General features: G+C 36.3%; 1 protein-coding gene across 1 annotated transcript in view; it reads right to left on the reverse strand.

Annotated features, from left to right (window-relative positions):
* SLC2A13 (solute carrier family 2 member 13) overlaps positions 1–20,093 on the reverse strand; it is a 141,711-nt gene that overhangs the window by 101,907 nt on the left and 19,711 nt on the right. Inside the window, 1 exon segment of the mRNA XM_043968651.1 lies at positions 11,696–11,855. Within this exon segment, the coding sequence (XP_043824586.1) occupies positions 11,696–11,855 (160 nt within the window).

Genomic DNA, 20,093 nt, shown 5'->3' on the forward strand with positions numbered 1-20,093 from the left:
ATATTTTGAAAGGCAATGTCCAGGCTGGAATACCCTGAATCAAGGAAATAGCAACATATATTTATAAAGGAAATGAGAGGGAAGAAAGGAACAGACAGGGCATTTTAGCTCTAATACAGGAAACCATGAGGCAGCAAGGTCAGGGAGTTGAGAATTGCTATCAACACCCTAGATTTTGTTATTACTGCAGTAGACAGGGACACACAATGCAGTACTGTAGGATTATGTAAAGAGAACTCCAACAGATGATGACTGGTGAATTTAGAAATCCCTTCAGGGGGAAGAATCACAACAATTATAGATCCTATAGAGAGGCATGGAGTGGCAGAATCAAACCATTATAGACCCTCTCAGAGAGGTACAGAAAGGCAGAATCAAAACAGTAATAGATCATCTCAGAGAGATACAGAGGATTGATGGTGTAGGAGAGGGGAAAGGACAGTGGAATCTGAAGACTTTACCTTTCCAGACCCCGAGATTTTTAGTCCCCTTGTGCCAGTCCATTCACCTCCCCAAAGTAATGAACCCCATGTAACCCTTAGGGTTGGGGACACTTATTATGATTGTTTATTAGATACAGGAGCCTCAAGATCAGTCCCAGTGAGCAAACCTGGCCCTGAATGTACATCTATTGGATCTCTAAATGTAATTGGAGTTTCAGGGAAAACTCTAACAGTTGCAAAATTAATCCCTCACATGGTATCTATGGGCCCATTAACAGTAGAACATTCATTTCTACTTATGCCTGACTCTCCTGCAAATCTATTAGGTCATGACCTCCTTTGTAAACTTAGAGCAACCATATCTTGTTCTCCAAATGGTGGCATCTCCCTGGAATTGCCAGAGGATACTGTCCATTTGCTGCCAACTTTGATCTCGACACTCAAGAAACAGTGAGGGATACATTTGAAACCCCTTCTGCTATTCCTGAGTCCCTCTGGGCTTCTTCCTCTTTTGATGTAGGTCTCCTTAAATCTGCTGTGCTTGTTACCATTAAGACCAAAGATGGCCCACCACCACAATATCCCTTATCTAGGAAAGCCATTGAGGAAATTGCTCCTATAATTGAGGCTTTGACAAGCCTCATTGTCCCATGCCATCATTCCCCATGTAATACTCCTATTTTGCCCACTGAGAAGCCCAATCCTGAGCGAAATGGCAAACCTGTTTCCTGTTTTGTACAAGATCTGCAATCAATTAACTCCTATGTTATACCTAGACATCCAATAGTGCCCAATATTGCTACTATAATTTCCTCAATCCCATGTGAAGCAACATGTTTCAGTGGTAGATCTCTGTTCTGCCTTCTTTTCAATACCAGTACATCATGATTCCCAATACCTGTTTGCCTTCACCTGGAAAAATACATAGTAGACTTGGACCAGACTCCCCCAGGGGTTTATTGACAGTCCCACACTATTCTCTCAAATTTCACAACAAGATTTAGTCTCCTTTACCTTTAAAGTTTCCACTTTAGTCCAATATGTAGATGACTTACTCCTGGTTATACCTAATGCTGAGATTTGCCAGGAAGACAGTCACCATTTGTTACTAGAGTTGCACAAAAGAGGCTATAAGGTCTCTAAGTTGAAGGTACAATGGTGTTTACCTTAGGTGGAATACTTGGGTTTTGTTTTGGCTACTGGCACTCGAGCCATCTCTCCTAAGCATGTCCAGACTATTCAACAACTCTCTGCCCCTCTACTAAGAAGCAGCTAAGGGCTATTCTGGGAGCAGCTAGGTATTGCAGACAATGGACACCCTCTTTTGGTGAAATTACTAAGCCTCCTACAACTCTAACCAAAAATTCTGTCCCAGAACATTTACAGCCAGATTTCCCAGCATTTTTCAGCTATAACAGAATTAAAATGGGCCTTGTTACCAGCACCTGCACTAGGACTCCCAGACTACAGTAATTCTTTTATTCTTTTTGTACATTACCAGAGAGGAGTAGCTTCTGGAGTCCTGACTCAAAAATTAGGACCTGTCCAGCACCCAATAGCTTATTATTCTACTCAACTTGACTCTGTAGCTGCTGGAACAACACCTTGCCTTCGGGCCATGGTAGCCACTGCACTTTTTGTAGAAAAAGCTTCTGATCTGGTCTTAGGTAACTCTCTAATTGGATAGTGCCCTCATGAAGTTGAGGCTCTCTTACTGCATCACAGGACACAAGTTTTTTCAGATCAAAGGCTCACCAGATATGAAGTAACCCTGCTAGGAAATGAGAGAATCACTTTAAAGTGTTGTACAGTCTTTAACCCAGCAACACTACTTCCTGACCTGTCATTCTCAAGAGAGCCTTTGCATGACTGCACCTCCCTAGTTGACATAGCTGAGAAACCTCATGATGATCTTTTTGCCACACCCTTAGAGAACCCGGATTTAATTTTTTATACTGATGGATCCTCATTTATATGTGAGGGAATACACCATACAGGTTCTGCTGTAGTTTCTGATCATAATACTATCTGGGCAGGTTCTCTGCCTTCCTATCTTAGTGCACAGGCTGCTGAACTTGTGGCTCTCACACAAGCCTGTTCTCTAGCCAGAGTAAAAAGTGCTGCTGTTTACACTGATTCCAGATACGGATTTAGTTGCCATGTTGTAGGATGCTGTGGCTGCAGAGAGGATTTTAAACCTCTGCTGGCAAAGTCATTGCTAACGGAGAATTTATGAAGATCTCCTATCTGCCTTATCTATTATTGTTCATTGTCCTGCTCATATGGGGAAAAAAGCGACCCTATCTCAAAATGGAATGGAATGAATGAGCTGCTGTTGCTTGCTGCTAAGCTTGCTGCTTTGGAAGCTCCTGAACATGTATTTAACCTCTCATCTTCTGATAATGTTTCCATTTCTCTGACTTATGATAATTCTGAAGTAGAGAAGTAGAAAAATAAATTCAAGGCTAAAGAGATCAATGGGGTCTGGGTGACTTTAGAGGGATAGCCGCTTCTCCTCCGGAGTTTCTACCACTAAGTATGCCTATCTATTCAAAGAAAAGGCCATTTTGGAACACAAGGAATTGTAAGCTTAGTAAAAAGAGCTTGGATTGCCCCTGGAATTACTAATGTGGCCTCTATGGTGTGTGCCTCTTGTCCTGTCTGTCAGACTTATAATCAACATGCCTTCCGGGCTAAAGCTTATGGAGGACATCCTATAGCATATACACCTTTTGAGCATCTACAAATTGATTATATCACAATGCCTAAGGCAGGATGTTATAACTTTTGTCTTATTATAGTTGATCAACTCACTCAGTGGGTAGAAGCTTTTCCATGTCCCCGAGCCGCGTCTACATTTGCTGCCAACATTCTTCTCAAAGAAATAGTTCCTTGCTTTGGCCCACCAGCCCACATTGATGATGACAAAGGCAAACATTTTACTGACTCTGTTCTATCCCAAATTTACTCTTTCCTAGGAGTAACTCCAAAGTTCCATACACCCTACCACCCACAAAGCTCAGGCCAGGTGGAATGTATGAATAAAGAGTTTAAGAGCATGATTGGCAAATTGTGCACAGAAACTCATTTGTATTGGCCTGATGTTCTACTCTTGGCACTGTTCTGTCTGTGCAGCAGGCCAAGACCTTTTGAGATGCTTTTTGGCCATCCTCCTATCCAAGCAATACCTTTTTCCCCAGTATATACATCATTGGTTGGGGGGGGGGGAGATACCTCTGTTACTTCCTATATACAGGAATTAGAAGCCAGATTATGTGAACTCCATGAGGCAGGAGCAGCAGTACATACAAGTTGGCCCCTTGGACTTCTCCTTACATGATTTGAGACCAGGAGACTGTATATATCAAAAATTTTCAGCAGACTAGGGGGACTCTGCTAGCTTGGGCAGGTCCTTTCCAGGTATTGCTGCCAACTCTAACTGCCATCAAAATCAGAGAGAAGGACTCTGATTATTTGCTCCCACATATAATCAGTACCATGAATAATGAATTCATGGAAATTATGTAATTGTAAGGGCTAAAATTCTAACTATACTGTCTAATATATCTAATGAGTGGTCGCCAATAAATTATAAGCTTTAGCAAGAGTTAGACTTTTAAGAATTTGGTGGAGAGAGAGAGAGAGAGAGAGAGAGAGAGAGAGAGAGAGAGAGAGAGAGAGAGAAAAGCCTAGATTCATCTATCTATCAAAGGGAGAACACATTTTAGCTCCACTCTTCGTGAGAGTCCTCACGAAAGAGTGTGAGCCACACCTCCTTCATCCCACAAGCCTACTGTGAAACTGGCAACATGCCATCCACTTGCACACACATCTCCAAGCTAATTGTCTGGTAGCCTTGATTGATAGCACCCATGAGCAAATGTCACTTCCTGACACCAAAGAAAGCTGCATGGCTTGCCCTCAGACACCTTCTCCTCATGGGGGAGCTTTCCTACAGTAACTTTCCAGCATGTGGCATCATTCCAATTGCTACATAATAATGAATAATAATGTCAGTGCAAATGTTACATAGGGTTTTTTTTATGCTATTGCATCTACATTTTGAAATTAATAGTATGAGTTTATTTTCATAGAGATTTTCATTATTTTAAGATTATGCTTTAAGCCAGTTTGAATTTTATTGTCTTTTATTCTTCCATATGTATTTTGTTCTATTCATCTGTCTCTCTATTTTTGAACCAATGCAAGATGGTCTTGATTTCATAATACAATATTAAGTCTGGGAGTATTATTCTCCCATATTCTAAATTGTTTGTTTTTCCAACTGATTATTTGATCAAATTATATAAAGTATTTCCTTGGTAAATTGATTGCCATGACATATGTAAATTAATTCTACAAGTATTATTTTTACCAAGCTAAAAAAAGATATTATTTGGAATTATTGCACAGTGTATATTATATTCTGAGTCAAAGCAAAATTACACTTTTTTGCTGTCATCATTATCCTCAGTTGTTAAATCCATATGAGACTTGGATTATGGGAACTTACCATATGAGACATTAATTGCCTTTATTCTGAGTTATCAGATACTCAGCAGCCATAATGCCAGCCATCCATGAGAGGGATACATACAAGAGCAGGCACTGAACTGTCACAGAAGGGGAGACACAAAGTCCAGGCAGTGCACTGCCTTGGGAAAGTCTGAGAGAACAGCCATTGTCCAGAGCTGAAGTTGCATTCTCTTGGTTTAATTTTCCCCCCACATAGCACTGGACGTCTAGGTTGATTCTAAGCCTGACTTCGATTCCCCCTCCTATATGCCTGATGTCATGGACATCTCAATCCTATGCATCTGATTAAGCTTCACTTAGTTTCCCCTCTGTTCTTTAATGTTAACCCCATAATTATCTCAGGTGTCATGATAAATACAATGTTGGATTTGGCCTTGACATCTTTTACCAGTTATATTAAATTCTTTAATTTCTCGTAATGGCATAAGGATAATTAGTCAGATGATACAAAAAATGATGAAACAAAGATAAAAATTATTTTCTAAATTAATATCACAATTGTCTTCTCAATTTATTCTACACAGGGGGAGTGTAGTAATATTAAGTTTTAGAGACTGTTTCAATTTTTGTTTTTATCATATGTTTCATGTGTAACAACTGGACAATAATTATAAAATCTCTAAAAGATTCTAAATTTCCTTAGACGTATGTTTTTGAGAACTCTCATTGTTTGATTTGGTTATTGGCAAAGCTATTTAAAATTGTTTTAAGATAAATTTTGTAAGAAACTTTCCAGCTGAGGGGATTTTCTAGCTGATCATCAGCATCTACATCTGAAGGACTTAAACTCTACAACCATACCCAAGACCATGTGCCCAGAATCTAGAGCTATACACAGATGACATCCCAGGAACCATCTGAGATAATACTTTCAAAGACTTAAATGGACATTTTCCTGTTTTTCTTTTCCCCATTGCATACACTATTGATAATGTCCACTTGCTAAAGGGGAGTGCCCCCTTTAGTTTTTCTTTGTTTGTAATGTCCACTTGCTAAAGGGGAGTGCCCCCTTTAGCTTCTGTCAATGTGTCGCTCAATTTCTTTTCTCTCTTTTCATTCCCTTTACTTATTACTTATTACATAAGTATCTGTAATGTTATTGCTTCATGTAAGGAAACCATGTTTCTTCATGAAGCACAGGGGGGAGTGTGAGACTATTATTACCAGGGCCACCTGCCGCAAAAGCATGAAATGACCTTTCTGAGGTCAAATCAGTGTCTGGAAGTCACATCACAATTCATGAACCGCCTTTAAGTCATGTCAAATCAATGGACTTGAATGCTATCAGCCAATTCCCTTGGAGCTTTGTGTGGAGACCGTTCCTCTTCCTGTCCCACAGGGAGGCAGGAAGTAAGAAGTGCAGCAGGCTTTCTCTCTCTCTCTCTCTCTCTCTTTCTCTCTCTCACTCTTGCATTCCCAGAACCTCATGTTGGTGGCAGAAAGAGAAGGAGACGAAGGAGGCCAGTCTCAACTCTAGGGTAGACAGGTTTCTTTCTTAACTTTCTGCACTCCACACATTCTCTCTTTACTCTTTAATAAATGCTTAATGCCAAAAACTGGTGCTGACATTTCTAACTTATAAGTAAACCCTAGCTAGTTTCCCCCCCCCCCCGAACACTGGGGGCAAAAAAAGGGCGACCATACATTAGATTTTAAATGTCATATTTTGAATATTTTAATAAAACATTATTTGGAGCTGTTTTTCATATACCTGTAGATAGCTTTGATTTCTTTGTCTGAAAACAGCCTGTTCATATCCTTTAACCATTTATCAATTGGGAAATGGCTTGTATTCTTATAAATTTGACTCAATTCTCTATATATTTGAAAAATGAGGCCTTTATCAGAGACAATATATAAAAATTGCTTCCCAGCTTTTTGCTTTCCTTCTATTTTAGTTGCATTTGAAACTTTAAATTTGGTTGTAAAATTCCTTTTATAATTTAATAGAACCAAAATTATCTATTTTATATCTTGTGATGCTCTCTCTCTATCACTTTTTTGGTCATGTATTCTTCTCTTCTCCATAGATCTGACAGGTTGACTATTCCATGCTGTTTTAATTTGCTTATGGTATCACTCTTTATGTCTAAATTGTATATTCATTTTAACCTTATCTTGGTATATGGTATGAGATGTTGGTCTATACCTAATTTATGCCTCATTGTATTCCAGTTTTCCCAGCATTTTTTGTCAAAGTGAATTCTTATCCCAAAGGCTGCGGTCTTTGGGTTTATCAAACACTAGCTTATTATTGTCTAGTGTACCTAATCTATTCCATTGATACACCATTCTATTTCTTACCCAGTACCAGATAGTTGTGATGATTACTGCTTTATAACATCATGTGATATTTGGCACTGCTAGGCCACCTACCTTTGTATTTTTTTCCTGTTAATTCACTTCATATTCTTGACCTTTTGTTCTTTGAGATGAACTTTGCTATTATTTTTCTAGTTCTATTAAATAATTTTTGGTAGTTTGATTACTACCGGCACTGAAAAAGTAAATTTATTTATGCAAAATTATCATTTTTATTATATTGGCTTGGCCTATCCATAAGCAATTGTTTAGAACTGACTTTATTTGTGCCCATTTTTCCCCCTGAAGGATGACTCAGTTTTTCTGGGTAGGTGATTATTGCTTGTAATCCTAGCTTTTTTAACCTCTGGAATATCATATTCCAAGCCCTCTAATCCATTATTGTAGAAATCGCCAAATCTTGACTGATCTCTTTCAGGAGGTGATTGGTGGATTCTTTTAATTTCTATTTTAGCCTCTTGCTCTAGAATATTGGGGCAGTTTTCCTTGATGATTTCTTGAAAGATGAAATCTAAGCTCTTTTTTTGATTGTAGCTTTCAGGTATTCCAGTAATTCTTAACTTATCTCTCCTCAATTTATTTTCCAGGTCAATATTTTTCCAATGAAGTATTTTACATTCTCTTGATTTTGTTTCATTTGATATTGTTTTCTTGATGTCTCAAAGTCATTAGTTTCCACTTGCCCAATTTTAATTTTTAAGGAATTATTTACTTCAGTTAGATGTTGTACTTCCTTTCCATTTTGCCCACTTGACTTTTTAGAGAGTTGTTCCCTTCAGTAAATTCAGTGAAATATATACATATGTATATTTCCATTATAATGTTTCCTTTATCGAGCTGTCAATCTTTTTTCATTAATTTCTTGTATAAGTCTCATTTCTTTTTCCAATTTTTCTTCTACCTCTTTTATTTGGTTTTTAAAATTCTTTTTGAGCTCTTCCAGGCAGAGTTTTTGGGCCTGAGACCAATTCATATTTCAATATTTCAATTGATATATAACTTTTGTACCTCTTTTTCCATTTAGTCCATTCTGTTTTTTAAAGGAGTTCCTTGCATATGTCCCTTTCCCTTATTATCTCACCAATCTCTTAGGTACCACATATAGACTCTCATCATCCCCTGCCTAAACTATAACAATAGCCTCCAAATTGATCTTCTTGCCTCAAGTCTCTCTTGACTCTATTCCATCCCACTTACACAGATGCCAAAATGATTTTTCCTAAAGTACATGTTTGACCATGTCATCTCTTATTCAATATATTCCAATGGCTCCCTAGTTGCTTAAGGCCAAATATAAATTCCTCTGGCAGTTAAAGAGCTTCACGGTATGACACCATTCTCCCTTTCCAGTCCTATGTTATATTATTTTTCTTTGCTTATGCTGACTTTTTTAAAAATTTAATTAATTAATTAATTAATTAATTTTTACATATAAGGTATTTTTTTAAGATAGTTCTCAACTTTTGTTTATACAAGCTTTACAATGTCAGATTTTTCTCCCTCCCTCCCCTCCCTCCCCCCTCCCCTAGACAGCACGTAATCTGATATAGGTTATATCTATATATCTATATACATATACATATAGATATATATATATATACACACACATATATATATACCCATAATAACATTAATCCTATTTCTGCATTAATCCTGTTATAAGAGAAAAAATCAGAGCAGTAATGCAAAACCTCAAAATAGAAAAAAAAAACCAACAGCACCCAAAACAAAAGAAATAGTATGGTTCAATCAGCATCTATACTCCACAGTTCTTTTTTTTTTCCTTGGATTTGGAGATCCTCTTCTATCATGAGTTCCCTGGAACTCTTCTGTACCATTGCATTGGTGAGAAGAATATAGTCCATCACAGTAGGTCAACACTCAATGTTGATGATACTGTGTACAATGTTCTTCTGGTTCTGCTCATCTCACTCATCATCAGCTCACGTAAGACCCTCCAGGTTTCTCTGAACTCCTCCTGCTCATCATTTCTTACAGCACAATAGTATTCCATTGTATTCATATACCACAACTTGTCCAGCCATTCCCCAATTGATGGGCACCCCCTCAACTTCCAATTCCTTGCCACCACGTAAAGAGCAGCTATAAATATTTTTGTACATGTGGGTCCCTTTCCCCCTTCCATGATTTCTTTGGGAAAAAGACCCAAAAGTGGTATTGCTGGGTCAAAGGGTATGCACAGCTTTATCGCCCTTTGGGCATAATTCCAAATTGCTCTCCAGAATGGTTGGATCAGTTCACAGCTCCACCAACAATGAATTAGTGTTCCAATTTTCCCACAGCTTCTCCAACATTTATTATCTTCTTTTTTTGTCATTTTAGCCATTCTGATAGGTGTCAGGTGGCACCTCAGAGTTGTTTTAATTTGCATCTCTCTAATCATTAGAGATTTAGAGCATTTTTTCATATGGGAATAGATAGCTTTGGTTTCTTCATCAGAAAACTGCCTGTTCATATCCTTTGACCATTTCTCAATTGGGGAATGACTTGGGTTCTTATAAATTTGATTTAGTTCCCTATATATTTTAGAGATGAGGCCTTTATCAGAAGTACTGGCCTCAAAAATTGTTTCCCAGCTTTCTGCCTCCCTTATAATTTTGGATGCATTGCTTCTGTTTGTACAAAAAATTTTTAATTTAATATAATCAAAATCATCCATTTTGCATTTTATAATATACTCTATCTCTTGTTTGGTCAAAGACTGTTTTCCTTTCCAAAGATCTGATAGGTAGACTATCCCTTTCTCTCCTAATCTACCTATGGTATCACCTCTTATGTCTAAATCGTGTATCCATTTTGACCTTATTTTAGTATAAGGTGTAAGATGTTGGTCTATGCCTAATTTCTGCCATACTATCTTCCAGTTTTCCCAGCAGTTTTTGTCAAATACTGAGTTCCTATTCCAGAAGCTGGAGTCTTTGGGTTTATCAAACACTACATTACTAGTGTCATTTACTACTGCATTTCCTGAGCCTAGCCTATTCCATTGATCCACCCCTCTATTTTTTAGCCAGTACCAGATGGTTTTGATGCCTGCCGCTTTATAGTAAAGCTCCAGGTTTGGTACCGCTCTCCCACCTGCCTGTGAATTTTTTTTCATCATTTCCCTGGACATTCTTGATTTTTTGTTTTTCCAGATGAATTTTGTTATTATTTTTTCTAGCTGTATAAAATAATTTTTAGGTAGTCTGATTGGTATGGCACTGAATAAGTAAATTAATTTAGGCAGTATTGTCATTTTTACTATATTAGCTCTGCCTATCCTTATGCTGGCTTTCTTGAGGCTCTTCATATATGACACTCAACTCCTGCCTCTGATTTTTTAACTTACTGAACTGAGTGCTGAGAATGCTCTCACCTCTCATGTGCCACTTGGAATCCCTGTTTACTTTAGAATTCACACATAAACCCTTATGATATGGGTCACCTCAGGTATTAGTGCTACCTCTTCCCCACCTTGATGTTAGCTTTCATCATCTTTCCATGTATATGCAGACGTATACCTATGTAGGTGTGTTTGTGTGTGTGTACTGTTTCCCATTAAAATATAAACTTGTTAATAAAAAATATATAAACTTGTTGAGAGTAGGGACTCACTTCCTTTTGTTTGTTTGTTTGTATCCCAAGGGCCTAGCAAATAGTAGGTGCTTAATATATGCTTATTGATTAACTGATAGACATTGAACCTAGGCAGAGGAATGCAAAAGCATAGCTGTCATGAGTAAAGTCACAAAGTCTTGGGCATATACAGCCAACCATAGTTCCATATCTTTTAATTTTAATTAATTCGTATTGCCTATATATGATTACTAAAAACTCACTTGAATACAAAGCTTCGCATTATTTCTTTTTGTCCAATCTAACTTTGGATGAGCCAAAAGATGGACAAATTAAGTATAAATGTACTCTACATTTTTCTTTGTAGTATTACATATTTATTTGAAATCCAAAGTTCCTTGGGTTAATATTTACCTGACTAAATCCAAAATTACTTATTTATAATTCATCAAAAGCATGTCAATATTATTCAAGAATAAGTATTACCACACTTATTTTATAAAAATAATTTTCTAAAAGGCTGCATACAGTTAGCTGTTATTGAAATGCTATTAAAATACCATCCCATTGATAATCTTTTTATTATTAAATCAAATATTAGCACTTGTCCACTTTCAGACTATATTTTTTGTTGAAGAGTACACAAACCCTGCAGTCAGGTATCATCACATAAATTAGGAAGTGACTAATCATAAGCAACCGTAAGCTGCTTATATACTTTTTAAACCACTGAAGCTTCTTCTAGATGTACTAAAAACTTGATAATATACATATTTGAATATTTGATAATTTAAATAAAAGAATAGTGTACATACCTCCATCCATCTTTTGGAAGATAACTGAAGGCACCATCAACAACACTTGCAAAGAACTGCCCTCCTGTGATGAATAATGTGTTAACTGTAACTAATCTGCCTCTTAAATTGGGTGGAGAAACCTCTGCAATATACACTGGTACTGTCATGGAAGCAATACCTACAAAGGAAGTGATGAAAAATAAACATGACATTCACCTTATATTATCTTTTGTTAAAAATATTAAAATTAGATGACTACATATGTTTGTATAAATGCACAATCTGTTCTAAGCTTTTGTTAATATTTGTGTGTGCAATATGATACTAGAACTGATTTTCCACATTTAAAATCTTTTAAAATAATAATTTAGGGGTATATAAAGAGAGGAGAAAGGTATGTGAATTTTGGCCCTGCAAAATCCATGCAACACACAAAATTATTAATCAAATTTACCATGTGCATAATTAAAAGCAGACAACAGAAAATGCCTCCCCAAAATTTACCATTCACATATAAATGTTTTACTTTAACAAGTCTAAACATATGAAAATTTACTGACAATATAGTAACTAACTTTATTAAATCCATGTGGAAATACAGTCACAGTGGTGACAATGCAAAATAATTTCTTTTTATAATGCTTACAGAATTGTTCATTGCTTATATGCAGGTAAAAGACTGATAGTGTCAGTCAATGTCAGATTGCATTCCTCCTAATTTCTAAATTAGGAACTCAATAAAACTATGTAACCTATTATTATGAAAGATGAAAATAGTCTTGTGATTTTAGGAGTTTTCCAAAAATTATATCATTATAGACTGACAGAGGGGTAAAAATCCATTGTTTCCATTCCTACACTATTGCTTCCATGGCTGTAAGTTGCCATATTACTACTTCTAGAATTTTATTTGGTAATTACATAAAATATCTGAACAGTTTTAGAATTTTTCAATATTGATTTGTTCTAACCTATCTGAAATAATAAAAATAACATCAATAAATGGATATCTTAATTGCCTTGCAAGCCAAACATAGTCTTAATCTAGAAAGTTAATGAAAAACTTCTCTGAGCTAAAATCCACATACTTAAATTTTTGCAAGAAATTCAAAACCACTTCAAGGCCTTCATCAAAACAAACTGTGCATAAAGCAAGGTGCCAGATTAGAATTTGCAAGCTATACAATATTGGAAATTAACTATGCTAGCAAATAAAAGGTATTGAAGAAAAATGTGGTTGGAATACACCTCACCTGTATACTAGTCTGATACTTTAGGAAACAGGAAAACCATTTGTATTAGTTTACAATTCCCTGAAGGAATGCATGCTCTGTTGCCATGGTGAATGTGGAGGTGGGGGAAGTAGCCATTTTATCCGAATTATTAGGTGTGTTTTTTAAACCATATGAATTGTCTCCTTTTTTCCCCCTCTGTCACTAGCAAAGTAGTTTTGACTGCATTTTAGGGTCTACAAGTGTAAAGAAGGGAGTAATTATTTTCTTTTTTTTTCTGAAGGGATAAACTTGGTCATTATAATTAGAAGTCAATTTCACTATTTTTAAATTTTTCACTATATTCATTATATTTTATTTTTATGAGTAGCTAGGTGGTAGTGGGTGGATTTATTTTTATAAGTAGCTAGGTGGCATAGTGGATAAAGTGTCAATCCTTGAGTCAGGAAATCTAAATTCAGATTCAGCTTGTATGACCCTAAGTAGGTCACTTATTCCTGATGAATAACATAGGCATGAATAGCAATGCCAAAAAGAAGTTAAACAGTATTACCAAGTTTGTGAAGCTTTGAAAAGAAACTAAAGACCATGGAAATATAGGTTGTGTTTTCTTCATTGTTGCCTTTTTTTTTTTTTTGAAACATACTAACTCCTCTATCCCTGCACTTCTGGTTCCTTCTTTAAGAAATATTAAAACAGGGGACTGAGGGGAGATAGCAATCTGTAAGGAACAAGAAGAACCCAGATTCCCCCACAAATAACCCAGTGAAAAAATTAAATTGATTCTGTATCATTTTATACTTTATTTTATTCTGTAATTGATTCTATTCTATATTACTGTCCCATTTTATATGGTTGCTCAAGCCACATTTCTTTGGCTCTTTGCCTATAATTTTAGACATCCAGTTCTCCCACTAATCACTGTTGTACTCTTACCTCAAGGAAATCTGTTATCCTTGAAGGATGCAGGGAGACACCAGGGAGTCTGGTCCACTATCTCTAACATTGTAGGTGGACTCAAACAATGAACATTTCTTAGACACAGGAGTTTCCTCTTAGGAGCCAGAGAGTCTGCTATTCCTGGTGCACCATCAATAGCCTCAGCAGGCAGATGGGTCCCATAAATCAATCAAGCATTCCTCTAAGACAAAAAGGGGTGATTGCTAACTCCCATATGAATACTAGCCTACTCTACTTGTAACCAATCATGCTGTCCTCACTCCCATGAAGCTACCAGACCTGCATTGTTTTCCCTATCTGTTCAACTCTGTTCTTTGTTTTCTTGTACTTCCCAAAACTATATGAAGGCTAGTAAGTCCTACTTTGTAGTTTTTTGGTCATTGAGAGAGGTCACTGACCCAATTTATTGGTTACTGCTAGCCTAACTAATAAATTGATCATGCTCAGACCACTATCAGTTTACCTTAATTTTCAAACATAACATCAGTAAAATTTTTAAATGGAGTTGTATAAAAAGAAAGGGAATCAACTATAGACACCTCTACCTAATCTGTAGCAACATAAATGATAGACAAAATCTGGTGGAAACCTTAAAACAGACAATTAAGCCCCACAGAAACTGAAAAGAACTTTCAAGAGGAAGGCCCTAGGAAGAACTTAGACTTGGGGTGGAGACTGGGGGGCAAGGAGTCTCTGAAGCAGTAGAATAAAAAGGCCTCAGTAGCAGGGCTACCAAGACTTTTGCCCACATCAGAAGAAAAGTTCCAGAGCTGCACCCAAGAAGGCCTGTCATAACCAGCATCCAGATAGTTTGGACTTGAACCACAACAGAAGACAAAACTAAATAATTCTTTGCGATGAAGCATAGTCTTAGCCACCATACTCTGGACCAACTCGGTCCATAACAAACAGGTACATAAAAGCAAAGTTGGAATAAAGAGCAGAACCAACCACCACCACCACAAGCCAGATGCTGAGATTGCTGATATGTGCAAGTCAAAGAAAATAATATAATGAAAAAATATCTTGGAATGAAAAAAAGTACAAAGGGCAAATCCCAAATAGCTACACCACAAGTCCAAGTAGAAACTCAGAGAAAAGTGTTCTGGCTATAAGGATTATAAGAGTACCTGAAAGAAAAGAAATAAGAGGTACAAAATGAAATGGGTAGGGAGTAAGGAAAGGCAAGGAAAATTGAAACGTTGGAAAAAATAATACAAACCTTTGCCCAAGCACTGAATATCCTGAAAATTAAAATGGGCCATTGGGAAAATGACTCAGAGGCAAAAAGAAATATTTTTAATCAAAACATTTAAGGACAGAAGAAAACAGAATACAATACAAAGAAATACAATATCAAAAGCAAATTACCTGGAAAAACAAGTAAACAAAACATAATCTAAGAATTATCAAATTATCTGAAAATCGTGATAAAAAATAGCCAAGGATACCATGTTTCAAAAAAATAAATCTTAGGTGAAAATTGCGAGATATCTTGGAACCATAGCTAAATAAAACAGAAAGAACCCATTGGTCATCTCTTGAAAGAAACACTCTAAGAAATATCATAGCCAAAATCCAGAGCATTCAGGTCAAAGAAAAAATACTTTATGAAGCCAGAAAGAAAGCATTTAAGTACTAAGGAGCCATAGATCAGATCACATAAGACTTGACAATTGTTATTATATTTTATCTGGACAAAAATGATGATAAAGGCTTTCACCCAAAAATAAATTCTGGAAAACTAAAGATAATCCTACTTGGGGGAAATAGACCTTTAATGAAACAGATTTCCAAATATTCCTGATGAAGTGATCAAAATTGAGTAAACATTCAGAAATAGAAATGCAGGAGCCAAGGGGAAAAACGGTGTACACATTTGTTTAACTGGAAGAAACTTTGTGGGGATGAGTTGTTTACATGTTAATGTGGGAATATGAAAAAAAATGGTATTCTCAGAACTCGAATATCTTTGGGATCATAGAGAGAGGTAAATATGAAAGAGAATCTGAATTGTTTTGTTTTGATGTTCTTACAACAAGAAGAAAACAGAATGGATAGGGGATTATAGGGAAAGAGAAATGACAAGCAGGATGATTTAAGAAAGGCTTAGAAACATATTAGAGATAAATAAGATGAAGAATATTTAAACTTGGGTGAAGAGATGGGGGGATAGGGCATCCTATGAACCTCACTTGTACCTGAACCAGACAAAGGAAGATTGAGTACAATTACACATACACACATGCTTGCACACATGTGCGTGCACACACACACACACACACTCACACACATCATGGTAAATTGACCCCAAAAGGGAAATAGGATGGGGCAGAAAAAAGAGAGTGGAAGGGGGAGTTTAAAAAAGAGGGCATTACAGGTAAAGAAAGAGTCATGAGCAAAACAAACTACCATAGTGCAGAAGAGAAAGTAAAGGGAAGTAAAAGAAAGTAAAGGAATAGGAGTAAAAACCTGGAGTTGGGAATGAAGAAAGGAAAAGAGAAGAGCTGCAACAGAATAAAAATAGGCCATTTCATATATAGATCATATATGTTTGGGAAATTCACTAATAAGCATCACCTGCTTATTTGTAAAGGATGTGAGAGTAAAGAAAGGGGAAAAAAGTATAAGTCAGGATGGACAGAAATATGCGATTAACAAAAATACCATTAATATTAATAGGATGAATTCATGCATAAAACAGAAGACAACAAACTGATTTAGAAAACAGAATCCAATAATATGATGATCATGAGACACACTTGAAACATAAAGATTTCTATAAAATTTAAATGAGGAACTGAAGCAAAATTATTACACTTCAGCTGAACTTTATAAAAAGGATGGCAATCGTGATTTCAGATAAAGCTATAGTAAATACAGACATGATCAAGAGATAAGCAACAAAATTGTAGCATGTCTAAATGCACCAAAGGTAACAAATCAATATGAATACTTAATATTTATGCAAGAAATAGTGTAGCACCTAAATACTTTAAAGAAAAATTAATGAAATTGGATGGCAAAATAAATAATAAAACCAAAAGAGTGGGGTATCTAAATGAATCTAACCAAAGGATAAGCAGAAAGAAGCTAAGACAATTTGGAACTGTGCCCAAAGGACTACAGAACTGTGCATACATTTTGATCCAGAAATATCATTGCTAGGTTTATATTCCAAAGAAATCCCCCAAAAGAGAAAAAGACCTATTTATACAAAAATATTTATAGCAGCTCTTTTTGTGGTGGTTAAGAATTTGAAATCAAAGGATTATCCATCCATTGGGGAATGGCTAAACAAGCTGTGGTATATGATGGTTATGGAATATTATTATGCTTTAAGAAATAACATGGGGGCAACTAGGTGGCGCAGTGGATAAAGCACCGACCCTGGATTCAGGAGTACCTGAGTTCAAATCCGGCCTCAGACACTTGACACTTACTAGCTGCATGACCCTGGGCAAGTCACTTAACCCTCATTGCCCAGCAAAAAAAAAAAAAAAAAAAAGAAAGAAATAACATGCAGGATGATTTCAGAAAGGCCTGGAAGTATAGTGAAGTGAGCAGAACCAAAAGAACATTGTGCACAGAGACAGCAATATTGTTTGATGAAGAACTGTGAATGATTTAACTATACTCAACAATACAATGAATCAAGACAATCCCAAAGGACCAATGATAAAGCATACTCTCCAAATCCAAAGAAAGAACTGATATTGGTTTAACATAGACTGAAGCTTGCTATTTTTCACTTTCTTTTAAGAAAGAAAAGAAGAAATTAATTGAAGTTCAAATAACAATTCTAAAAAACGAATAGGTCAAAGAACAAAGTATAGAAACAATAGAAAAATTTTTCCAAAAAATGAAAATAGTGAGACAATATACCAAAACTTATTTGAGGAGGTGAAAGTAGTGTTTGGGAGAAAATGTTTATCTTTAAATGGCTTCATTAACAAAAGAAAGGAAAAAATCAAGTAAATGCCCCAAAAAACAACTAAAAACATCTAGAATAAATGAAAATCCCCAACTGAACAATTAAGTAGAAATTGTGAAAATCAAAGAAAGAAATATGAAAGAAAAGGTCAATCAATAAAGTTACAAACTTTAAATAAATAAAAAGTTAGGTAATCTATTTATTTATTTATTTTTTAGTGAGGCAATTGGGGTCAAGTGACTTGCCTAAGGTCACACAGCCAGTAAGTGTCAAGTGTCTGAGGCCGGATCTGAACTCAGGTCCTCCTGACTCCAGGGCCGATGCTCTATCCACTGCACCACCTAGCTGCCCCCTCTAATTACATTTTTTTTTTTACATATAAGGTATTTTATTTTTTCCGTTATATGTAAAGATAGTTCTCAACTTTTGTTTATATGAGCTTTACAATTTCAGATTTTTCTCCCTCCCTCCCCTCCCTCCCCCCCTCCCCTAGACAGCAGGTAATCTGATATAGGTTATATCTATATATCTATATACATATACATATATATATATATATATACACACACACACACACACATATATATATATATACATAATAACATTAATCTTATTTCTGCATTAATCCTGTTATAAGAGAAAAAATCAGGGCAGTAATGCAAAACCTCAAAATAGAAAAAAAAAAAACAACAGCACCCAAAACAAAAGAAATAGTATGGTTCAATCAGCATCTATACTCCACAGTTCTTTTTTTTTTTTCTTGGATTTGGAGATCCTCTTCTATCATGAGTTTCCTGGAACTCTTCCGTACCATCCCTCTAATTACTTTTAAAGGAAAATCAAGTTGTTCATATAAAATGAAAATTCACAATAATTAAAGAAATAAAAGAAATTTCCAGAAATTATTTTGTCCAATTATGATAATTTAGAGGAAATGGATGAATGCAAACAAAAATATTAAAATACTCAAATTAAGCAAGGAAGAAATAAATTGTTGAAATCACTCAACATCAGAAAAAAATAATGGAACAATCCATAAATGAACTCTATTTTTTTCTTTTTTCTTTTCCTTTTTTTTTTTTTTTTGCGGGGCAATGGGGGTTAACTGACTTGCCCAGGGTCACACAGTTATTAAGTGTCAAGTGTCTGAGGCCAGATTTGAACTCAGGTACTCCTGAATACTGGGCCGGTGCTTTATCCACTGCACCACCTTGGCTGCCCCCATAACTCTAAAAGAAAATAACTCCAGGACTATATAGATTTCCAACTGAATTTATAAAATAAATTTATAAATTTATAAAAGATATACATTTCCCCCCTAAGGAGAACTTTTACTGCATAACATAAATTTTAGTATGTTGTCTTGCTTTTTTCATTTTCATAAAATTTTCTATTGTTTCTATACTTTCTTTTCTCAGCCTGTCAGTTCTTTAAAATTGTTGTGAGAAAATAATTATTAATAATGTTTTTGGGGAGACCCCCCAAACCCCCACAGAACCTTAGCTGATCTCTTCCAGAGTCAGACCAAAGGTACAATAGAAATCAGACTAACTCAGTAAAGTAGAGATTAAAACCACACCTATTTGATTAAATGCTCAGAGCTCCTGACACAATTACTCCTAAAAATGAAACACAGTGATAAGACAATTCCTTTTTTCAGCAGAACCCACAAAAAGACATGCTGAGATTATTTTAGAAGTTCGGCAGGAGGGGCCTCCTGTACTGGGCTGGGAGTGGAGTCCTACCCCACTGGTTGTGTGACACAGATCCAGCCCCAGGCAGGCTACACCAGAGAAACTTACCCCCAAAGCCTCTGAATCAGATGCAGCATCAGCATCTTCTGGAACTAAGCTCACGGTCTGGTGAGAGGGCTGAATGTCTGGGGGAGGATTCAGGGGTATCTGTGGGAGCTGAGGAAGAATTTTAGTTGTCCTAACCCAGCAGAAGCCAGGAAGAAATCTTGAATGGTGGAGGCCCAGGTTGGGGAAGGGCACAGGTTCATCAGAGCTAACAACCACAGCACACAATTTTGCTGCTGGTTAATTAGCAAGTTGGCCTGGGGTTATCTATGGACCAGAGAACAGGCCAGGCAATTAAAGAACCTGCCCCTCCTTGAGTTCTATCACCTGGGACCCCTTGAGGCTTGGGACAGTATATCCTGGAAGCGGGGCCCCATGTTAGGAAGGAGTTGGGAGTCAAGTAAAAGATTGGCAAGATGAGCCAACAGAGAAAGTTGCAAACCAGAGAAAGTTTCTTTGGCAACAGGTAGGATTGAAGTGCACACTCAGGG

The sequence above is a fragment of the Dromiciops gliroides genome, chromosome 5, assembly GCF_019393635.1.
Source record: "Dromiciops gliroides isolate mDroGli1 chromosome 5, mDroGli1.pri, whole genome shotgun sequence".
NCBI lineage: Eukaryota > Metazoa > Chordata > Mammalia > Microbiotheria > Microbiotheriidae > Dromiciops > Dromiciops gliroides.